At 55.8% G+C, this 17,285-nt stretch overlaps 2 protein-coding genes across 3 annotated transcripts in view; one reads left to right on the top strand and one right to left on the bottom strand.

Moving 5' to 3' along the window:
- SBNO2 (strawberry notch homolog 2) overlaps positions 1–2,850 on the bottom strand; it is a 46,352-nt gene extending 43,502 nt beyond the window's left edge. Inside the window, exon 1 of the mRNA XM_061352334.1 lies at positions 2,683–2,850. The gene's annotated coding sequence lies outside the window, so the exon portion shown is untranslated. The remainder of the gene's footprint in view (positions 1–2,682) is intronic.
- Positions 2,851–7,515: 4,665 nt separating this feature from the next.
- STK11 (serine/threonine kinase 11) overlaps positions 7,516–17,285 on the top strand; it is a 31,995-nt gene continuing 22,225 nt past the window's right edge. For both annotated transcript variants that reach the window (XM_061356519.1, XM_061356595.1), the window contains exons 1-2: positions 7,516–8,140; positions 16,703–16,786. In XM_061356519.1, coding sequence (XP_061212503.1) covers positions 7,851–8,140; positions 16,703–16,786 — 374 coding nt within the window. In that variant the 5' untranslated portion in view covers positions 7,516–7,850. The remainder of the gene's footprint in view (positions 8,141–16,702; positions 16,787–17,285) is intronic.

The raw sequence follows: 17,285 nt of genomic DNA, 5'->3' as shown, positions 1-17,285 counted from the left end.
TATCCGAGTACAGAAGTCCAACACGACCAGAAGTGTCAGATCTTTTGCCTGCAGAGAAGTCAGAACAGGAATGGAGATACCTTGCTTTTTGTTCTCTTCACTGTTTGCAGCTGAGCTCTTTTCCATCAGGCAAAGCCAGTTCTTTGCAGAGCAAACCCAGGTACAGCTCTGCTTGTTGGTGAATCTGAAACACCACTGGAAAAGGAATTTCACTGACAAAGGTAGAAGTTAAGGCAGAAACAGAACATCCCTGTGGATGAACAGTCCCTCGCTGCTATTCTTAAGCAAAAGACTGGTGTACTTCTATTTGAAAGCCAAAGTTAGCTCCTTACAAGAGCTGTCTTAGAAGACACTTAACTGACTGCATGCTTTTACCTCAGTTGAAGTGCAGAAAGGAAGGAGACTCCATCCCTGCATATTAGAAAACATGGCAAAAAGTGGGCCTGATGTAGGCAACTTCCAAATAACATTAGGAGTTACAGAGGGGAGGGAAAAACCCTAATGCTTGGCACAGGAGGAGCACGGCTCAGCCCAGTTACAAACACAAAGGATAACAGCAATCTATAAGCTACTTATTATCTGTGATGGAAACAGAATCACTCCAGGGCATCCTAACACGAGCCCTTTAAGCCACCTTGATCCCCTGGATGCTTTTGGCAAGGAAGAACACGCATTGGGATCATGGCACAGAGCGAGCAGTGAGGGCACGGCTCCGCCTTGGGAGGAAACCCTGGTGCTCAACCAAGCTACAGGAGTCACAGAGGACAGCATCAGTGTGCATCTGACAGATCACTGCTGGAATCAGTCCCTCTGTAAGCAGAGGGAAGGACTGAGAGCGCTGCAGAGCTTCTTGCCAGGTCTATGCAAGACACACGGTGGTGTAAGTTTGCTTACAGACAGTGGTGTTGCTAGAGAAGGAAGAGCTTTACCCTTCAAGCAGCACTTGCTCCTCCTCATGTGAAGCTCAGACCATACAGGGAAGAATGAATTACAACCAAAGACAACTTTTGGGAGGGCAAAGTCCTCTTGACAAGAAAGAGTAACTGTCCCATAGAGGGAACAAGCTTAATCCGGAGTCTTGCTGCTGGCATGCACCCCAGTGTGCCATTCCCTACATTTCCAGGGATTAATCTTAGGCAATTCAGTGGTGCAGCAGCTTTAGCAACACCAGAAAGGTTCAATCTGTCCACTCATAGAAGCTGGCTGAAATCCTCCATGGGAACTTCTCTTTCAAGGCTGCACAATTAAAGCCAATTGCTGATGCTACCTGCAGCACTGAGCTCACGAGTGTTCATGGTCTCTCCTGCATCCCTGGGCAGAGATGTCAGGTCCCCGCTTCACACATCTGCTTCCCTGGGATCATGAGCACACAAACACACATTGACCAGCCTTCAGGCACGCTTTCTCTGTGGGAGAAGCAAATATTCACCTCTTTCATAGCTACACAGCTACAGGCCTTGACTATGCAACAAAAAACACCAAAGAGTTTTAAGTTTCAAGCTTAAAAAAGGCATTTTTGGTGAATATAAAACTTGTAATTAAGCCTAAAGGGCTTTCCTGAGAGATCCAGCCTCTCGCCTGAACGTCACAGGGCAACATTCAGCGACTACACAGTCAGCTCTTTATTAGTGCCACCAGTCAGAAAGCTTTAAACCTGTGTCAGCAGCCTTGTCACAGCCCCTCCGTTTCAGGGTTCTACAACTTACCCATTGAAAAGGCCCCATTCAGGCAGGAAACACCCTCAACCACACCATGTGCTCACTGCTTGAATCCAAAACAACAACAAATTCCTGTCCCTGTGCATCCCAGCGGGATCAAAACCCCTGGTGGAGGCGCTGGAAGCGCCTCAGCGAGCAGATGCAGGCTGGTCCCATGGCTGGCATGTGACAAAACACAACTGGTGCCACTGGGGGTGTTTCAACGCTGCTCCAGGAGAAGCCTGCTCAAGGATGGGGATGGAAGGCTCTGGGAAAGGTAGAACCTGGGAGGAAGCAGTGCTGATGGACCCACAATGGGCGCTTCAGGTGACACGGAGGGGATCTGTGCAAGGCACCAGCATCCTCCAGGCACCCCAATCTGCAGCACTAACAACGCATCAACGGGAAAAACCCTTCCAGGCGTCTGGATCCCAGCATGGAACCTGCAGAACTCACCCTTCCGAAGCCCATCTCACTGTCACCGTAGTCACGGCTCTCCTGCCGATGGTTACGGTTACTTCTCGTACATCTTGTGTTAGGGGGGTTAACTACACGAGGAACCGGTGCCTCTGCCTTCCGGAGGCTCGTTATTGAGCCATGAGAGCTCCACCACCACAGGCACAACTTGGCAGCCAGGCGCTGGCCCGCGGTGCGTGGCTGAGGGCGGCTTCACCGCTCCCGTTTAGAAGCGGCTGAACCGGGACCGGGACCGCGGCCTCGGCCAAGCAGAGCCGCAAGAGTCCGGTCCTTGCTCGGCACCAGAGGAACCAGAGAAACCGGCCCCGCTGCCGGCACAACCCCGCTCCCGAGGCCATCCCCGGCTTCCCCCGTCAGAGACAACGCGTGAGGGACCCCGCGTTCACTGAGGGCGGCCTCGCCTCTCCTCGCCGGCACCGGACCGGGAGCCGCGCTCCCCCTCAAGCCCCGGCGCTGAAGGGGGGGAACCGAGGCCTCCGAGGCCTCCGCAGCCCGGCCCGGCCCTTACCTGCGTCCGGGGGGGCCCGGGCTCGGCCTCAGGCTCCTGCCCGGCGGCCGCCTCCTCCTCGCACCTCTTCCGCGTTCCGCGCGGCCATCTTGGGGGACACGGACGGAAGTGAGGGGGGGACCGGGGGAGACCCGGGGCCGGGCCAAAGGCGGCTCCTCCCCGCGGAACCGGGGCTGGGGCTCCCCGGGAGCAAAGGAAGGGGCCCAGGGGGAGCTCCAGGGCTCTGGAGCCGCCGTTGCTCGTGTGGGGTCCGCGCTCCCTGTGAGCCCCAGGATAAGGACATGAAAGCACCGGGACGGGTCTGGTTTTACCTGGGCATCCCTACGGTGCCGGCAGGAGCATCCCCGCGGTGGGGACCGAGCCGCTTTTATCTGCTCCGCCTTCCGGAACGGGGCTCTTACCGGAGGCAGCAACGGGGGGACCTTGACCGGGGCTAAACCTCCTGCTGCGGGTCACCGGTGCCCGGCTCTGGGCTGTGCGGGCTCCTCAGCCACCCGTTCCTTTTCGTCCCGTTGGATGTGCTGGGATCCCTTGGGGTATTCCAGGCTATAGGATGTGGTGCTCAGCAAGCAGTGGGGAAGGAGGGAGGGTTTAAACCACATCCCCACCGCGGGGAAGGTTCCCTTTCTCCACTCAGACCCCAGCACGGCATTGCTTCTTTGGGCTTTTAATCCCCTCGACGAGAGCTGCTCTCAGAAGGCTTCATTCATTTGCAGGCATTAATTAACCACAGCAGTCGTGTCAGCCTTGCTCAAATATCCCCGCTCCAGAGGTTAACACTAAATGCTTCTGCTCTGTTAAATCGCATCCCTGTAATGAATCACCCTGCTCCACACACAGCCATGGGCACGCTGCGGGGTGAGCAGCATCCCTGGGGGCCAGGCAGGACTGGCCTGGTCCCCTCCAGGCCTCTGTATCTGAGAGCAATTGCTGGAATCCAAGCCGTGTGTTTTAAGTGTCTGAGATCCCCTGGAGCTGTTTATTCAGTACAGATAGGAACAAGCAGATGCCCAGGACACACACACACACTGACCAACCTCCTGTAACCACCAACACCTGCAGTGGGTCCCACAACCGCTTCCTTCACCCCCCTGGCCCAGCCCAATTCATGGTTCAGAGACCAAACCCATGGTCCCTGGGGGCCACCACCAAGCAGCCCCCATAGTGCAGGGTCTGCGCTGGTGCATGCTCACTATGGGGGGACAGCCTATGGGATGCTGCCACACTTCAGATATACAAGAACGCATAATAACCCATATGGGACCCATGTGCCAGCTACAGCAGACACTGCTGCACCATGTAAGAGAGAAGGGACATCAATGGCTGCTCCTGCTCCTGCTCCTGCTCCTGCTCCTGCTCCTGCTCCTGCTCCTGCTCCTGCTCCTGCTCCTGCTCCTGCTCCTGCTCCTGCTCCTGCTCCTGCTCCTGCTCCTGCTCCTGCTCCTGCTCCTGCTCCTGCTCCTGCCTCCTTCCTGCTCCTGCTCCTGCTCCTGCTCCTGCTCCTGCTCCTGCTCCTGCTCCTGCTCCTGTCCTGCTCCTGCTCCTGCTCCTGCTCCTGCTCCTGCTCCTGCTCCTGCTCCTGCCCCTCCTCCTGCTCCTGCTCCTGCTCCTGCTCCTGCTCCTGCTCCTGCTCCTGCTCCTGCTCCTGCTCCTGCTCCTGCTCCTGCTCCTGCTCCTGCTCCTGCTCCTCTGCTCCTGCTCCTGCTCCTGCTCCTGCTCCTGCTCCTGCTCCTGCTCCTGCTCCTGCTCCTGCTCCTGCTCCTGCTCCTGCTCCTGCTCCTGCTCCTGCTCCTGCTCCTGCTCCTGCTCCTGCTCCTGCTCCTGCTCCTGCTCCTGCTCCTGCTCGCCAGAGGTGCAGATAAAGCCTCTGCTCTAATTGCCACCTCTTAATAAGGGAGGGGAGGGGCTATGGGGGCTTCTTCAGGAGCATCCCCGGGCTGTGCAGGTGGTGGGTGAGTGCAGACGGGAGAGCAGGCAGTGGGGTGGCTGCTGATAGGGAATTGGGTGCTCTCCTTGAGCACGGAGAGAGCACAAGGAGAAGGCAGCATCTTAGAGGGAACACCAGTGCAATCCTTCCTGTTGTGCACCAGGAGACAGGCATTTCCCAAGTGCTCAGAGCCCTGATGCTGCTGTCCTGATGCCAGCCCCAGGGAAATGGGGTCCGAGATGGGGGTTTCATGGCTCTGATGCTGCTGGCTTTGCTCTCACACACGCTGTGGAGCTGCTCTGCCCGCGTTGGGGTGACCTGGCTGCTGTTGCCTGCCACTGGTTCCTGTTTGTTCCCACAGCCTGGAAATCCCCTGACTTCCCACGTGTCCGGGAAGCTCTCCCTGTCCCCTGCCAGCCCCGGGGAGAGGTGGCTCAGAGACAGAGCAGCAGCCCCCAGAGAACCCTGCTGGTGGCGGGGCTGGAGCCATCCTGGGGTAGCGGAGTCCCTTCCTTGCCCCCTGTGGCCGAGGGCTCTGGGACCTGCTCTGCCTGCTGGAGGGTGACCCTGGGCTGCTGTGGGTCTCAGCCTGATTTCCTCGGCTCATGAGCAGGTTGACCCCCCCCCTGCTGGAGGTGAAGCTGCTGCCACAAGCCCCATGCTGGGGAAATAGAGAGGGCCTGGGGGGGCACCCCATGTGCGCTGATGCAGCGCAGATAGGGAGCAGCAGAGATGGGAGCTGTGCTGTTCCCTGCTATGGATGGTTTCCCATCGATCCTGCCCTCCCGCTGCTGGGAATCCATCCCTCTCGGGGAGGGGAAGCACGGCGCTTACCAGAATTTGGGTGCTGGCTTTCCAGCGCTGTGCTCGGTGCCAGCACTGAGGTAAATCACACGTGGCCGGGTGCTATCATGACAGAAGCCTGTGAGGGAGCGGGAGGGGAAGGCAGGGCTGGGCCTGCTCCTGTGCACCCCTATGGGGGCTCCTCTGCCGCCTCCTGCTGCTGCTCTGAGCCTCGTCCCAGCCCTGGGGGACATGGAGGAACTTGTTGGGACACTGCTCAACCCCTGGTAACGGGCTCAGGGCTCTCCTGCCTCTGCTTCGTGATCCTCTCAGCGCCCGTCGCTCTCCTGACCACCAGAACCGGTGGATTTGTCCGTCTATAAAACTCCCTCCCAAGAGAAAGGCTTAACCCGGTGCAAAACGCAGAATCAAGCCAATCACAGCAGCGCCGGGGACCTCTCAGGGGCGTTTTCTTCTCTCTGTGCACGCACCAACCGAAAGCGAACAGCATCAGCTGCAAACGGTGTCAAACACACACCGGAGCCTTTAACGCACAGGCGAGCCGGGGCGGGCACTCGCTCCCTCGCCGCTGGGGCTGGTGCGGAGCCTGCGGAGGGGCAGATCCCGGCTCCCCGAGTCCCCATTTCCTGCCCATTGTTTATTATGGTCCCGGAGCAGTCGGGAAGTGCGGCCTAAAGAGCCCGGCGGGGCGGGCGGCGAAGGGGCAGCGCTGGGCCCGCTCCTCACACCGGGCCGGCGGGACAGGCCCCAACCCGTCTCCATGGCACCCGCTTCTCCTTCGCCCTTTGGCCCGCACCGCCTTAGCCCCGCCCCCCGGTGACGGACAGCTCCCGCAGCCTATCACAGCGCCCCGCGGTGGGCGGGCGGCTGGGAACCAACCGGAAACGAAAAGCCGTAACGCCGACCCCGCCTCTCCGTGCCGCGGCCGCAGCCAACCAGCGAGCAGGCGCGCGGGGGCGGGGCCGGCGCCGTGGCCAATGGGAACGCACGTCCATCGCCAGGGGGGCGGTGCGAGGCCCTCCTGCTGAGGTCCGCGGGGGGGGAACAGCGGCGGGAGCGCGGCGGGGCCGGGCGGGGGCGGGAGGTAAACAAGATGGCGGCGGCGCGCGCGCGGCGGCGGGGGTAGGGCCGGTGCGAGCGGGGCTGCAGCGGGACGGGGCCGGGCCGCGGGGACGCAGTGCGGGCACAGAGCGGGCAGCGGCTGCCGGGCTTGGGGCGGCGGAAGAGCGCGGCGGGGGGAGCGGGGCGCAGGGCCCCGGCCTGGTTCCCGGAGCCGGCGGCGGGGAGGGGGGGACGCGGCTGCCCGGCTCCCTCCCCTGAGGTGACAACGGGGCGCGGAACCCGGGGCTGCGGGAGCAGCCGGTTAGGCCCGGCCGCGGCCCGCACGGGAAGAAGGGCCCGGGCCGGGCGGGCTCCCCCTCCGGCCCTGCGGTAGGAGCGAGGGGCTCGGCCGCGGCTCGGGGGGAACCGGCCCCTCCAGGCTCCATCGTTAAAGTGTTGTGTGCCCTCGCCGCTCCCTTCCTGCCTGCCCCGGGTGCGGCGGCGGTGCCGCTGTTTCCTCCCCAGCCCCACTGACCCCGGTGGGGAGGGGGGGAACACGGGCATCCCCTCAGCGACCTTCCCCTCTGGGCACAGGGATGGGGTGTCCGGGCAGCGGGGCAGAGTCAGTCCCCTCCTGACCGCTCCCAGGCAGGGCGGGTGCCTGAAGCCGTGGTGGGGTTTGTGTTGTGTGACACCGGCCGCCCCCTGGACCCGTGGTGGTGCCGCATCATGTGCGAGGTGGAACCCGCGCGGTTGAAGGATGCCCCTGGGAGATCTTGACAGGCACCGAAGGCCTCAAACTTTTGTGGACGTGAGAATTCCCGTGTCCGAAAACTCCTTCAAAGAAACTTGGTTCCAGCTCCCAAACGGCTGAACCACCCTTTCCCCCCCCCCCCAGCGCCCCATCTGCACCCAGGGGCACAACCGCTTCCCCCCCCCTGTGCTCGGAGCTGGCCGCTATGAGCTTCTAGGGATGGAAAGCCACGAAAGGGACTCGCTCGTTGCCTGGTTTTAAGCGGTGGCCTGAAGTTCCCAGAGGATGACCTAGCACTTAAGAAAGGCTGAATTGACTCAAAAGCACCGTAGCAGCGGGACCAGGTCGGAAGCAAAGCAAGTCCCAAGCTGAGCGGCTCTGGGCAGAGATATATGTTCTTTTTCAAAGACGTTGTGTTGCTGGAGCCAGGCCTGGATCTTTTCGCATCCAAGTGAGCTGGAAGCAGCTCGTAGCTTTGTTTTGGGTTTGTTTTCTTTCTTTTTTTTCTTTTTTTATTCATGTTTGTACAATCTTCGGGAGATTTCTTTTCAAGAAGGAGTCAAAGGGAGTGTTGGAAACTCACAGACAGGATTAAACCCCTGAGAGCGTAAGGAAAAAACAGGTTAAGGAACTTAATCCAGGATGGATATGCAGGAGCCACAGCAGCTGGGCATGTTCGCAGAGGGCGAGCTGATGTCTGTGGGGATGGACACTTTCATCCATCGCATCGACTCGACCGAGGTCATCTACCAGCCCCGGCGGAAGAGAGCCAAGCTCATCGGCAAGTACCTCATGGGAGACTTGCTTGGAGAAGGGTCTTATGGCAAAGTCAAGGAGATGTTGGACTCTGAAACCCTCTGTAGGAGAGCTGTGAAGATCCTGAAGAAGAAGAAGCTACGCAGAATTCCCAACGGGGAGGCAAATGTGAAAAAGTGAGTAAATGCTTCCGGGAGCTGGGGGAGGGAGGGGGTTAAAGTTTGGCATTATTTTCCAGCTGAAGCTCTGGATCATGTTATCTGACAACATGGCTCTCTGCTCTGGAAGTGCTTCCTAAGCCAAAGGTATTCAGGGATCTCTGCCGCTGAACCGCAGCCAGCTCTTGTTGAGGTTGGGAGCAGGGGAGGGAGCTGGCTCCCAAGGGTTCTCTGTGGGAGCAGACAGCTCCTTTTAAAGAATAAACCAGGCTTTCTTAAAGCAATCCCTCTTTAAGATGTCACCTTGAGGAGGTAAACTGGTGCTGTCAGCTGGGAGAGGCGAGGGGTGCAGGAGCTCACCTTGTGTCCTTGTGCTCTGGGCTAGCTGTGCACGAGGGCTGCATGGCTCCTGATGGCGATTGGGTGGCGATTCCAGCTCCCACCGTAGGTGATCCAATGTCCTGTGCACCCAGCGGGCATGGGAGGAGGGCTTGGGGTTGTTCCTCGCTTTCATTTCCGACTGATGACTTCGGGAAGTAATTCAAGGCTCTCTTCCCTTGGTTTCCGCAAGTGTAAAACGGGGCCAAGGGTTGTCAACCTTCTTTAGTTCAGTGACTCAAGAGCTGTGCTTGGGAGCTTCCCAAGTGCTGGTTACACACTGGTTAGTCAGGGCACAAGGAGCAGCCGGTGGGAAAACGTTCCCTGCTTGCAGGGCTGTGCTCCCACCATGCCCCCATGGTGGCACAGCCCAGCCAGGGCTGGTTATCTGCTGGTGCAGTGAGGGGTTATCAGGAGTGGGAGGGAGGATGTGGAGCTGTTTGGAAGCCTCTTGCACTGGGGCTGTGGGTGCTGAGTGTGGAGCTGTGACCTGGCAGAGGCTTGGTGCTGGTTTGTGTTTCTGAGCTCAGCTGTGAGATAGCTCACATCCTGTACCAGGGCTGGTGTCAGTGAGCTGCGTGGGTCTGCATCCCAGCCTCTGCTGCCTGGCTTGCCTATGGAATAGTCACAGAACCTCCTGTGGGACCTCCCTTTGTCTCCTTTGCTGGCTCCAGTTCAGAATCGGAGTAAACTCTTGGTTAATGTGTAATAAAATGTTTCTTGTTTTTCTGGTTAAAGGCATGAGTGCCCCTTCCCACCCTTGCTCCCTCCTTCACTTGCATCAGGAGCCTCTAATGAAGAAGGGGGAGAGTGTTTCCTCCTTAGTGAAACTTTGAGATGTAAATGCTTCTCCCCTGCAGTGAAGAAGGACTCACCAGACACCAGGAGGTTTGCCTGAGACCAGAACCTGGTCATGGGCTCGAGTCCTGACGTGAACTCGAGCACTTTGAGTCATGCACGGAGCCGGTCTGGGTCTCCTTTAGCTTCCCTAAGGTTAGTTATTAAAGCAGCCTGGCCAAGCACGCTCTGGTTTGCTGTGGATGTTTTCCTGGCTCAGCTGCACCTGCTTCAGAGCGCTGAGGCAGGTTTTAGATGTTGGAACCAGGGTTTACTCTAGTTCAAGTTCCTATTTTCGTCGCCGTGGCCTTTTCTCTTTGCCCACCTATTCGGTTGCTTTACCTGCTAATTCAGTGGTGACTTCAAGGCAAAACGTTGTGTTTTGTGGTACCCTCGTCCTGTGGCACTCTGACCTTACCAAAGCCCTTCCACGGGCTGTGGAAGCTGTCTCTGCTCTGAGTGAACCTCTTGTGCTGTGATACGTCACCAAACCCCTACGGTGTGCCTGGTCAGTGTGGATGGGGGAGCAAACCACTGCTGCAAGGTGCTCTGGTCATGGTATTTCTTTAATGTCACGTTGCTTGGCCAGACTCTGTTAAAGTTTGACTTCCTACGGCTCCATTAGAGCAGCTTTGCTGAGTGGTTTATACCCAGCAAGCTGCTGGTGTAGAACAGAACAGGAGAGAATCAGACTGGACCGAATCGCACCATTAGGTTCCAGTTCCTTGAAAGCCACCAAGGAGTGCAGTAATAAGTAAAAACATGACTCCAGTGTTACAGTGAGCCCTGCTTCCAGTCCTGCTTGTGTCCTGCTCTGTACAAGGATGTCTGCAGACTATGAGCGTGCTCTCAGGGGTTAATGCCTTCACATAGTGCTGCAAAGAGTGCACTGGCACTGAGCAACCAGGGCTCAGGCTGTGTAAAAGTGCTTCTCTTGGAAGAGGCTAGGCCGATCACTGTTTCAGTCTCAAAGCACCCTGTGGTACAACTGCATAGCCAGTGCCTGCTCCTGCTCAAGTGAGGGGCATGGGGGGGTTGATCTGGAGTAGAGAAGGCTCAGGGGGGACCTGATCGCTCCCTACAAGTGCCTGCCAGGAGGATGGAGCCAGGAGGGGCTGGGCTCTGCTCCCAAGGAACAAGGGATGGGACAAGAGGAACCGGCCTCAAGCTGCACCAGGGCAGGTTTAGATGGAGCTGAGGAACAATTCCTGCCCCAGAGGGTGCTCAGGCATTGGAACAGGCTGCCCAGGGCAGGGCTGCAGGCACCGTCCCTGCAAGTGTTCACACAGCGTGGAGACGAGGCCTCAGTGCCATGGGTTAAGGGTGGCCTTGGCTGGGCAATGGATAGACTTGGTCTTAAAGGTCTTTTCCAACCTAGTTGATTCAATGATTCTACACAGGATAAAGCTGGGTCTGTGGCTTGGTTGATTTGACAGAGACGTGATTGAGTTCCTATAACGGGCTCGTGCCTCTGCCATCAGCAGAGGACACCTCAGCATCACTGCTGCGGTGGTGAAGGTGAAACTTGCATTGATAGTGTGTCATCAAAGAAACTGCCTAGAAAACAGTTCCTAGACTGCTGGCCCTTGGGTAAGTAATTAGGTGAGCAAGTGATACATGGGCAGTAATGAGCACACTAATGATGAGCTCTGGAGGATTGTGAGGTCTGTGCCGTTCGCTGGGGACGTGGGGCTGGACTTGGAATGCTCCAACTCTTCCTGACCATTGCTTCAGCCCCAGCTTGTCCCTGGTGCAGTAACAGAGCCTTGAATAGCGACTGAAATATGTTTGAGACCTATGTGATGTTAAATGAGTCTTCTCTATCCTGAAATACTCCTGTTCTGCCCCTGAAAAATGAGCCCTGGCAGGGTCTGTGAGTCCTGGTGTGGGGATGGTGAGGGTTTAAACTCACAGATACATTTCCCTACAACAGTGTGGGGAATCTTCGCTTCTCCCTAGTTATGCCAGAGAAGGGCTGGGGTGGCTCAGTCACCCAGACAGGATTATGGTGAGTTCCTGCCTCCGGTTAACACGAGGAACGAGTTCAGCAGCATTGCCAGAGAGATGAAAGAAAATAGGGAAGACTCTGTCTCGAGCAGCACCAGTTTAATAAAACTGTGTGCTAATAGCCTCACATTTTAATTAAGGGTTTGGGACTTCCTGTGCATATCCCAAGTGCCTTGTGCTGTACTTACCACGCTCCGTGAGTGCTGAGGGTTGAAGAGATGCTCATTAGAGTCCCTTGGAGGTTTCAAGCAGGAGGTAGGCCCTGTGCTTTGGGTCTGCAGCTCGAGAGCCCTGCACCTCACAGCAGGGACGGTTCTGCTGGAGGAAGGGGTTCTTGTTGGCTGCAGAGGCGTGGGCTGTACACGGAGATGGGCTCAACTGAGTCAGCTCATTTCCTGGCCCTCCTAGTGAAGCTCCTGCTGAGCAGAGCTGGTGGCTGTGGTGCTTTCATTCTGGAGCTGGGGCTCTGTGGTGGAACAGTAAAACCAGAGCACCAGGAGCTGTGCTGGCAGCTGGGCTTGTCCTGTCAGACACAGAATCCCAGCCTGGTTTGGGTTGGAAGGGACCTTAAAGCTCGTCCAGTTCTGACCCCTGCCACAGGCAGGGACCCCTTCCACTGGAGCAGCTTGCTCCAAGCCCCTGTGTCCAACCTGGCCTTGAGCACTGCCAGGGATGGGGCAGCCACAGCTTCTCTGGGCACCCTGTGCCAGCGCCTCAGCACCCTCACAGGGAAGAGCTTCTGCCTTATCTCTAACCTGAAATTCCCCTGTTTCAGTTTAAACTCATCACCCTTTTTCCTATCACTGCAGTCCCTAATGAAGAGCCCCTCTCCAGCATCCTTGTAGCCCCCTTCAGACACTGGAAGCTGCTCTGAGGTCTCCACTCAGCTTCTCCTCTCCAGGCTGAACAGCCCCAGTGTTCTCAGCCTGGCTCCATATGGGAGGTGCTCCAGCTCCTGAGCATCCCCACTTTTTGGCCTCCCACCCCTTTCCAGCCTCTAAACCCTGAACTGTTGGGATAGTGAAACGTGGAAGATGTGGATCCACTCCGGATTCATCCGTGTGTAATGATGTCAACCCCTCCGTGTGTGGGATGTTCACTCAGCTGTCAGGCTTAGTTTGCAGAAGGAAGCAGTGCAGTGCTCTGCTCCATCCTGTCTGAAACATCCCTCCCCCTTCCGAGAGCAAACGGTGCAGCTTCTCATGTGGAGACAATGCCAAGTTGTGTCCTTGCGAGTGGAGCTGCTGGTTTTTAGGTGAAATCAACAGGAAAAAGCCATTGAGCAGCTTGGCTCTTGGTTAACCTGCTCTGTGGTGTATTGGGGATGCTGATGTACGACTTAAACTTGCTTTGCCTCTCCAGGATTACAAAATCAGTCTAAACAAGCACCTCATGTCGCTGTCCAGTTGTGTAAGGACCAAAGGAAGGATTCTTGAGCCCTCTGTAGCAATTAGCAAGGATGAAGGATGGTGCTAGTGGCTTTCTGGAACGTGCCAGCACCAGCATATGGAGCCTGTTCTCTCTGTGCGTCCCTGGCTCTTGGCACAGGGGATGTGTCCAGTTCCTGTGCCAGGCTCCTCTGTGCTGCATGCTGCATGTGGACAGCCTGAGCTGAGCTCCAGGCACGAGCAGGAAGGGAAAGAGGGGTGAGGGTGGCTGCTTTGAGGCCCAGTGCTGTCACCACAGCCCTGCTGCAAGCCCTCGCCTCCAGCATCCATCGGTCCTTGTGGAGGTAACATGGGAAAGATTCACAATTGCTTGTCTCTGATAGAATCCTAAAAGCTTAAAGCTGTGGAGGAACATTGTGACCCGAAGGAAGGGAATGATCTGGCTCTGTTCCTCCTTTTTCCCTCAGCAAGAACAGCTTTGGTGAAGGCAAGGCTTGAAACAACTGCAGAAAGAATGCTGCATCCTGTAGTGAAGATCTTACTACACTGGTCCAGGAAGAGATGTCTTCTCCTAGGCCATTCTTGGCACCTTCCAGAATCAGGTAGCACATGGTACAAGTAGGCAGCTTTGCTGTACACAGCTCTGAGCACCAGCATTCCCTCTTACCTGCCCAGATGAGGTACCTGGAGAGGGATAACTTGGATTCTGTGGCTCTGGCTGAACCACATAGGAACCCACAAGTTGGAAGATCTTTTTCTCTCCTCTTCCTCCTCTAAGATGGTTTTCTTCTGAAGCAGGCTGGCTTCTCACACACTCAAGGGCTTTCTAGTCTGGAGAACCAGGAACAGGATTCCATAGTGGAGACTATTCTGGCTACGTAAAAGCACTGTTCAGTGGGGTGTGTATGGAAGTGATCACCATGTTGCAGGAAGCACAGCCTGACCCTTCACTGGGGTTCTCCCTTTCCCTCTGAGAGGTAAAGGAGCATCTCAAAAGCAGCTGCTGTGATTTACATTCCACGTTAGGTTTTGGAGGTGGCAAGGAGCAGCTCGAAAGGGTATCCCAGAAATCTGGACCAGGCTGGATTGGGAAAGGCAGGAAGCCACCTGGCCTTGTTTGGCACCCAAACCCCATCCTTAGTGCTGTCAGAGGCACAGGCAAACTGTAATGAAGGGGGGGGGGATGACACTGGTGGGGTTTGGTGTTAATTTTGGGGATAAAAAGCAGCTTTGGGCACCTCCCAGGGAGGTGAGTGCTGAGGACACTGGCTCAGCAGAGCAGGGGGACTGAAATGGAGTTGGAGGTGACTGCTGTGGCTGGGTCTGCTCCTGTGAGGATGCCAGAGGAGCTAAAAATAGCAGGAATCTTCCCTCTGGGAAGCGGGCTCCTTGGCCCCTGCCTCCCAGTGTGTGCGTGGCCATCGGAGTAGCTCACAGCATCCCACCAAGGAGCCTCATTGCACAGTGTGGAGCAGCGACCAGCCCGTTAGAGGTGAAGGAATGAGCATTTGTGCTTTCAGGCTCCATGGCAGGGAGTGTGCTGTTGGGATCAGGATTTCCAGTGTGTTCCTAATATTGGAAGCTCTCTTTGGCTTCACAGCAGAAGAATCCTATTTAAATCCATGCGTGTGCTCGGCCCCTCTCTTGGCCTGAACCCTGAGCCCATCTCCCTTCATGACAGAGACACTTCTTAGGCCTGCCCTGATGCTGGCTGCAGTTTCTAGGCTAATTTAATCCACTTCAGCCTTTTGGTCATTCCTATAATTAGAGCAGCTGCATCACTTTGGAAACCTGTGTGCCATTTAAACCCAATGCTTTGCCTTGTTACCCCAGGTTTCTGCTTAGCTCCCATCAGGGTTGGGTTTAAAGCCATAGATGAGAAAGGAAAAGTGCCTGGCTTGAACTTTGGTGGTGAATAATTAATACTACCACTCAGGGATCCTTAAAAGACCTTTCAAAGAACCCGTTTGTGTTCCTGCACCATAGGAGCCTTTGGGAGGAGCAGTCACTGATGGTTAATGGGCTGGGATCCATCACGGTGGGGGCATGGGATGGGTGGCTTTGAGTTTGGGGTGTCATGTGTTTGAGCAGAGGCTCCTGCTTCCAAAGCTGGCTCAGAATTCCTTGTCAGGCTGCTTTCAGGGGTCCTAACTGCTGGAATGTCACCCTGCTCCTTAAAGCAGCTTAGCAAATGGAGCTGAAGAGAAGAGCTTGCGTGCGGTTTAGCACAGGCAGCAGCACAAAGCCAGGAGCAGTATCTGCACTTCACACACAGACAGAACCACCCTGACCTGACTGTCCTGATCCTCCTGTTCCTCCTCTTCACAGCTGGGGCTTTGCAGGCTGAGGGGAATGCAAAAGATGCTAAAATGGGGTTTGGGGCAGGGTACAGAATGCCAGGAGAGGAAGATGAAAGGAGCTGATAGGAGATGACAGACAAGGGAAGGTGTCTCCTCATTCAGTTTTACTTCCATTCCCCACAACAGAGGATTCAGTTCAGATCTCCGAATGGCTCAGTCAAGTCAAATTAGGAGTCAAGGTTGGAAGAAATAGGGTATTAACTGGAACTCCTGTTTTCCACCCATTCTTGAGGCTGATGTTATAATCCTACCATTGGTCGCTTCACTTCTGAATTCTCCTGGAAATCACAGCTTTAATGAAGGGCTCTGTGAAACTGCCTCCGTTTGCTACTGCCTCCAAGGGATGCAGTGCATCTTCAGGATGATTTCTGTACTAACTCATTTGTAAAGACACTTAAACTGATCCTACAAATGCACTGGCCAGCGCAGGGGTCTTTGGCCTGTAGCCCCACCACTGACCGGCTGCTTGTGTGTTGTACTTGATGATGCTCAGAAGGAAGGTGCTTCCTATCAGGAGGAATTGCTTGTTAGACATAGAAACCTTTGATTTCCTTTTTTGTGGGGTAAGTAACCCCTCTCCAAGCTGCCTCCCAGCTTAGGCAGCAGCATTTGGGCTGCGGTCGTGTGCTCACTGCTCTGCCACGCTTGGCACCGGGCACTGGGAACACACCTAATGGCACGATGCTGCCTCACACCGACATCTGTGGGGGCTGTTCCTGGTCACGATGCTGATTCAAAACATTCCCTGGAGCCTGGAAGCCCAAGCAAATCTATTCCTGCTCTTGTAACTGCAGATGACACTTGCGGATGAAGAAGCACGAAGCGCAAACATGAAAGGTTTGTCTTGGCAGTGACTGTCCTAGATCCTGTGGTAAACACAAGTGCAGTGCACCATCAGGGGTGTAACTGGAGACACTGGTGCTGAGCTCCCAGCACCGCTGTGTGAAAACCCATAACTGGGGGGAAGCTGCTAAAGCCACCTCCTTGCCACATAGAGCAAAACGGGGTGCGCTTTGGCTTGCCTGGGCAGGTGATAGGGCAGCATGTTCAGCTCCAGCTTTCCTTTAGTCAGCACTGGCTTTAACTGGGAATGGTGAGGAGCTTGCCTGGAGGCCATAGGGAATGGTGTGAGCGGAGCTGTGCAGGTGGGAGGTGGTGGCTTGGCTCACTGCATCAGCACCTTGTGAGCCCAGTGCCAGGGCTCTGGTGGGGTGGTGCTGAATGGTACCAGAGCCCTGGCAAAGGGGGATCTTACCACCCATCTCCTGTGCAGCACACAGGTAGGTCACTCCCTGAGGATAGTTCTGTTGTCAGTGAGCAATGGACTAAGGCTCCTATCCTGAGCAGGCTGGCTGCATGGTGCTGCTAAAGGGCACTTGTGTGTGTACCACTGCTCAGTGACCAGGTTTCCTCATGATCCAACCTTGGACCAGTGAATTCAAGAGCACACAAGGCCTTCTATCAGTGTGCTTGGGTAACTCTGGTGAAGCAGTTGAGCCTAATACAGCTTGAAGTGTCTTCAAAATCCACGTGACTTAAACATTGCTTTAATCTGTAGTAAGGAAATGGGCTTTTTTTAACACAACTTTTTCCCTTTCCTCTTCCTGCAGGGAAATTCAGCTCCTGCGACGATTGCGGCACAAAAATGTGATCCAGTTGGTCGATGTATTGTACAATGAAGAGAAGCAGAAAATATATCCTTTTTCTCACCCAACTGTAAGGTTTGAATTCCCACTGTTCTCTGCTGTAGTGCTGAATCATGGTACTTCTGCCTTAGTTGAGCCCCCTTTGAGAGTTTCTTAAGCTTAAACTTGCTTGCACAGCTTTCAACATGCTGAATGTCTGGAATGCTTTCCACACAAGTTCCTTTTCTTGAGCTTCCCAGTTAGGGGCTGAAATGTTGTGCCCAGGTCCCAGCTGCAGGGCTGGGGACCATCAAACACTCTGGTTTATTGTGTGACCTTCAGCAGCAAAGAGGTGAAAGAAGAGCTGTAGATCTGTCATTTCCAGCCTCTGGTCGTAGCTGTGGGATGTCTCGGTGCCTCTTTTCCCCGAAGATGGACATTTTATTGTCTATGCTATGTGAAATCAATGCTTGTAATGCTTTTTCCTTTAAGTCCTTGGCAATGGTTTAGGTATTTTTTGTCTCTTTCCATCACAAGAAGAACCAACCCTGCCCCTGGCTGGCACCGG

This window comes from Neopsephotus bourkii, unplaced genomic scaffold (genome assembly GCF_033783945.1).
Source record: "Neopsephotus bourkii isolate Nb327-2 ecotype Australia unplaced genomic scaffold, CSIRO-AGI_Nbou_v1 NB_2, whole genome shotgun sequence".
In the NCBI taxonomy this organism is placed as follows: Eukaryota; Metazoa; Chordata; class Aves; order Psittaciformes; family Psittacidae; genus Neopsephotus; species Neopsephotus bourkii.
Note: the sequence above shows the minus strand (reverse complement) of the source record. Positions and strands in the feature narration are given on the sequence as shown.